The following is a 6,146-nucleotide window of genomic DNA, read 5'->3' as shown; positions in this document are numbered from 1 at the left end:
TCGAACGACAAGATTTGTTAGGGCCAGTTTGACCTAGTCTTTTGACTGCCACTGGCAGCCAATGCAGCCAATGGCTGCCTTTTGGTGAGCCCTGCTGTAGAGGACGGGAAAATTTCCGTTCAAATCGAGTTTTCATTTGACAAAAAACTTATGCATAATTTCAACAGAAAACTCATTTCAAGTCCCCGACCTGACAGGTGGTCGATATGTCGACCACCCCCGTCCGCAACGAAAAGGCCAATATAAAAAAAAAAACTTTTTATGATATTTCAGCGTTATAGATTGGTATACCCATATTTTTTGATGTGCTGAGTACGAAAAAAATAGTGAAAGAAATCCTGAAGGTACTCTTGACCTTGTAAATCACCATCTCAAGGTCATTTTTTTATATCTTAGCGTTAGGGTTGGCATACCCATATTTTTTGAGGCGCCGAGTAAGAATAAATAGTGCAAAAATCCTGAACGCAGACGTGACCTTGAAAATCGAGATTTCAAGGTACTGAGCGCATCTAGATAAATGTATGAACAGAGTTTTTAGTCTCCAGGATGTTTCTCACTATTTTCCTCTTATTCAATGCACCAAATTTTGCGCGAAAACATCAAATAGTTAGTGTGCATTGGATGGTCGATATTTCTACCACCCCCATCCTCTAAAGGGTAAACAATTACTTTATTACAATAATTACCCAGAAGACTTTATTGAAAAACATATAAAAAAAAGACTAATAGAAATATAGAAAAATCAAAATATCATTAAAAATAACATTCGACAAAATGATTTTGATGACAAAAAGCAAATTATCTCCGTCAATTTTCATATTCATGTTACTGAAAATATAAAACTCCTATTGAATAAATTTGATATAAAAACAGTTTTCCGACTAGATTCAAAACTTAACAGATTCATAAAACCTGGCAAAGACCAATTAAATATCTTAGACTGATTCAACGTAGTTTTTAAACTAAAATGCCAATGTGGTGAATCATATGTTGTACAAACAAAAAGTCCATTACGTATTAGAATTGATAAACATCGAAACAATATTAGACACAACCCAAATACTATAAATTCATCGCAAAACATTTAGTTAATTTCCAAGATAGTGGTTCTTTTCGTATTGATTGGGATATTGTTGAAATATTACACTAAGATTCTAATTATTATAAGGGACGCTTCGCTGAAATTATTTTAATTTAAAATGAAGGTAACAAGAGTGGGAACAAGATTACAGATTAAGATAATTAAAATCCTGCTTAAAACAGGATTTTTGAAATTTTTTCATAACTAAAATAATTGTAACTAATTTTACTTATATTCATCATTTTTATTTTTTTACATTTTTGTCATAAAAACCACTAAGAGAATAATAAATTCCTCTCTTATGAATATCATACCAATGGTTCTGGATCTTTTGAAAAAAAACTTTGTCTTTTTTCACTTACTAAGCTACTACCTGTACTACCTTCTAGCTTTTTATCGTTACGAATTTCAGTGTTGGACAAACTCTGAGTGCGGGTCGTCGTACTTGCGCTCATGACATTTTACACATCGCTGTTCATAGTATCGTCGATGGAGAGCTCTATTTTTTAAAGCCTTATTGCAAAATTTGTAGATCATAAAAATCTGTCTGACATACATTACATACGATCCAAATTACAACTACGATGGTGATGAAAACGAAGGATTTGATGGTGAGGGAGTCGTGATGGAGACAGAAGAAGATGGTGAGGAAGACGCCGAGGACGAGTATTCGGATGATGACGATATGAGCTGGAAAGTTCGCAGAGCATCAGCGAAATGTCTGGAAGCTGTCATTTCTAGCAGAAGGGAGCTTTTGTCAGAGTTCTATAAAATCATTTCGCCCGCTCTAATCGCCAGATTCAAAGGTTTATATTTTCAATTCCATATTTTTATCATAATTTTAAAATTATGCAGCAAAACGGTGAAAACAGTTTTGTTAACCCCTTTGCTTTTCTCTATTTTAGAAAGAGAGGAGAACGTAAAGTCTGACATTTTTCATGCCTATATTACTCTGCTGAGACAAACTAAGTCAGCTACCGGCGTTTCCCTTGATCCCGATTCGATGGAAGATGAAGATGGTCCAGTTATATTGTTTCAGCAGCAAGTTCCTCTCATTGTAAAGGCGGTCCATCGACAAATGAAGGAAAAAAGCATCAAAACGAGACAAGATTGCTTATCGCTTCTTAAAGAGTTAGTGCTGGTCTTACCAGGTGCTTTGACCAATCACATTCCTGCGTTAATTTCAGGTATACAATACTCGCTAGGAGAGAAAAATTCGTCGTCGAATATGAAAATCGACACGCTGGCTTTTGTCCACACTCTTCTGGTTACACATCAACCCGAAGCTTTCCATGCACACATGTTGATTTTGGCTCCTCCGATTATCGTCGCCGTTGGAGATCCATTCTATAAAATCACCGCAGAAGCACTTCTAGTGTTGCAAAAATTGGTGCAAGTTATTAGACCTCATGGTAAGATAAATTTTCCAATAACTGATGTAAAAATACGTATTTAACAGAAGTTGGGAACAGTTCTTAATTCAATATATTTCGTTTTATTTTTAGATAAACCATACAATTTCGATTTTAATTCTCTCTCGACCGACATCTATTGCTCCACGCTGACGAGATTAAGAACAGCGGATATAGATCAGGAAGTAAAGGAGCGAGCGATTGCTTGCATGGGTCAGATTTTGGCACATCTGGGCGATACTTTACACGATGAACTAGCCGTTTGTCTTCCCATCTTCCTCGACAGACTAAGAAATGAAATCACTCGACTCACAACTGTGAAGGCGCTCACCTGCATTGCTGCATCACCTTTAAGAGTTGACCTCAAACCGATAATGGTAAGATAATTACAAAAGCAGTGTGACCACTGAATCCGGACACCAGAAAATGACAGTGATCCTTTTTTCTGATCCGGACTTTTGTACATGAATAGTTTGAGTAGAAAAACCTATTTAATAACTGAATTTAATGTATAAATTGTGATATCTTGTTTTATCTAAAAAACGAGAATACGTCCATTTCAAAACGATCTAAATCGAATAATTTCGAAATAAAATTGAAAAACTTGAAATAAGAGCAATTGAGATTTAAAAAAATTTGCCATGTACATCCTTTGTGGTTAAATAATTTCAAATTGAAGTTGCCTCCGCGTTTTGCGTCGATTTGTAAACTCTGCAAAAGCTTGAATTATGTCAGAATTGACCAACGCACAGTGGTCCAGAAATTTATTTTTTCGGCAAAATTCCTCCACAGTAGCAATTAATGTAGTAGAAGAGTTAATGTTAGGATAAGAATATCTCAATAAAAGATGATTTTTGGTGAAAAAAGAATGACAACTAAAGCATGCTCTACAACAGAGCATTAAACGCCAGTTGCCACAGGGATAATTCCCCCCACCCCCTATAATCACATATTACGTGAACCTTAAGATAAGTTGCAAATATGCAATACACTCTTGTAGAGTACACTGAAATTTTCGATTTTTTGAATAATTTAAAAAAATGAGTTAGGAAAAAAATAACAGCCCTACTTCTTATGTAGTATAAATAAAAAAACACCATACGACACCCGCTCACGCATTGAACTATAGTACATAACAAATGGCGTTGAGAAAAAATTGGTCTAACGCATGGACTTTTAACCCCTTCGTTGGCAGAAAGATTTCGAGAAAAAGTGCCCAAAATGGCAGGAAAATTTGTTATCCTGAAAATTTGTATCCTGGAGTTTTTGGGGTCGCTGAATCGAATATGGAGTCAAAATTCAGAAATCCAAAATGACGGATCCAATATGGCGGAAGAAAATACAAAAAACGGTTCGATTTGAATAAATCTTGGTACTTACGGGTTTTTGGGGTCGCTGCACCCGAAAGTGAAGTAAAATTTAAAAATTTTAAATCGCGGACGAAAATAGCCTTTATTTAAAATTTTCGAATTTTGATTTCAAATTCTTATTCAGCGACTCCAAAAGCCCGTAAGTGCTGAGATTGACCCAAATCGAGCCGTTTTTTGTATTTTCGTCCACCATATTGGATCCGCCCTTTTGAATTTTTGAATTTTGACTTCAGATTCGAATTTAGCGACCCCGAAAAACCCCCGAGTAAGACTTAATGCAAAATCGGAGTAAGTTAAATAAGAAAAAAGAAGATTGACGCATTTTGCGCCAATGCCAACGAAGGGGTTAATCTTTGCCGTAAACTTGAATAGTGCTATTAGTTTTTTCGTAGCAGATATTATTAAACGAAATTTTTTTAACTTTGTGTATCTTGGAGCACATGGTAGTAGTGAAATTTCGAAAGAATGATTAAGTGAAATGAATTCAGGTAATTCAAGGGATTCATTGAACTCACAGAGTTCAAGTAACTCGCGGAATTCACGGAGTTCAAAGAATTTACGGAATTCATGAAATTCCATGGTGTTAAGGAACTCCGTGAGTTGATGAATTCCATCAATTCTGTGAATTCCAGTAATTGCGTGAATTCCATGAATTCTATGAATATTTTTTTTAATTTAGTTTTTAATTTAAAAATAATTTAGTTTTTTAATTAAAGATTCTCAGCTGTATAAGTATCGTCAAACACAAAACCAAATAAAAATTAGACTTCCTTACGTTTGAGAGGAAGTTAAGGTGGACTTGAAAAAATTTGACATGGGTTAAGAAATGTCGCCACTGAACAAATTTTTCTGCAACAATTCATTTCTGAAACACTGCGGAGCAATTGCGGCAGAAGCCCATTGGGACCGTTCGTGACGACAGAAGGAACGCGATGTGTTGCGTGTCAGCGAACGAAACTTTAATGGTAGAAATCCTGTGGGGCCCTGGCATGCTCGAACGCAAATCTGCATTCAAGTAGGACGTAGAAGTTTGCTTTGCTATTGAAAATGTAGAGAAGAGTGAATTGTGTGGCACTGGACGAGCGTCTGTGCCCAAAGGCAAACGCCTAGGCTGAATGCAGTTTAGTGTTCAAGCATGCCCGGGCCTTCATGTAGGTATCGACAATAAGAACTAAGTCAAGTGTGTTAGCATAAAAGGAATAATCTCTTTCTCTTTTTCTCTTGTACAACATTTAGTTACCCGCGAATATTGTAGAGACAGCATATGTGGTGCACCGCATTTATCTTTATAAAATCTTTTCCTGGGCAACGGTAAGGTCCTGTACATGATGACGGCGATTTCTTTCGGGACGGAAGTTTTCCCTTCCGTACTGGAGCTCATTTTCATTGCTGCTAACTCTATCCGACTCTAAAAAAGATGACCGGTACTTATTTTCATGAGTTTCTATCGATAATTTTTGCCGTCTGGCGGAACTTTTTACACGCGTCAGAATACAAAAATGGGGAAAATATCTTAAACAGTTAAATTTTAAACATTAAGGATGTTCAAAGACGAGCAACTTCTAAACAATTTTTTTTAGTATACACTATTTCTGGAGTTAAATTATATTTATAAAACGTGGAAAGAGTAAAATTATTTGTGAAATGATTGTTTCTTAATTTACCTCATTTTCGTGAATAAATGTAATTCATTCGAAACCACCCTATTATGAGCTATTAGGCCCTCAGGAAAGTGAGCTTTAAGATAGACGTTTAGCATACCGTCTAGCTAGCGGCAGTTAATTAGTTTTAAACGCCACCGCACATTCAATAGAATCCGTGAAACCTTCAATTATCAGCAGTTGCGTCGAAAAGTGTTATAAATGTAAATCTTCGTACACTAAAAATCATGGAAAAACAAGCAAAATGCCAACCCTCGATATAAATTGGGCCAGAAAGTTAAAACATCAAAAGTTTGTTAAGTACTATTCCGATGGAGCTAAAACTTTGCAGAAAACTTCATTGAACCTTCACCGTATCAGAAAAAAAATTATTAACAATTCTTTAAATAAACATTTCGAACTTTCGCTAACTTCATTTGTCACAGAACATGATAATGCGTATTTCTGATCAGTTTTATCATAAAATGTAAAAAACTTGCCATTCCGTTGCGAGTTGAATGGAAAAATGCAACATAATTAGTCAGATAAAAAACACAGTTTTTCGTAAATAATTCGAAAAACAAAAAAGCTAGAACTTTTTTTATGAGGAGAAAAAGATGCGGCATTCAATTTTCATTGTGGA

At 35.5% G+C, this 6,146-nt stretch overlaps 1 protein-coding gene across 3 annotated transcripts in view; it reads left to right on the top strand.

The window, feature by feature from the left end:
- Positions 1 to 6,146, top strand: part of LOC117166900 (cullin-associated NEDD8-dissociated protein 1) — a 218,244-nt gene that overhangs the window by 121,649 nt on the left and 90,449 nt on the right. For all 3 annotated transcript variants that reach the window (XM_033351339.1, XM_033351341.1, XM_033351340.1), the window contains 3 exons: positions 1,614 to 1,887; positions 1,987 to 2,493; positions 2,587 to 2,870. In XM_033351339.1, coding sequence (XP_033207230.1) covers positions 1,614 to 1,887; positions 1,987 to 2,493; positions 2,587 to 2,870 — 1,065 coding nt within the window. The remainder of the gene's footprint in view (positions 1 to 1,613; positions 1,888 to 1,986; positions 2,494 to 2,586; positions 2,871 to 6,146) is intronic.

This window comes from Belonocnema kinseyi, chromosome 2 (assembly GCF_010883055.1).
Source record: "Belonocnema kinseyi isolate 2016_QV_RU_SX_M_011 chromosome 2, B_treatae_v1, whole genome shotgun sequence".
NCBI classification, from domain to species: domain Eukaryota; kingdom Metazoa; phylum Arthropoda; class Insecta; order Hymenoptera; family Cynipidae; genus Belonocnema; species Belonocnema kinseyi.
This window is presented reverse-complemented; position numbering and strand designations above follow the sequence as displayed.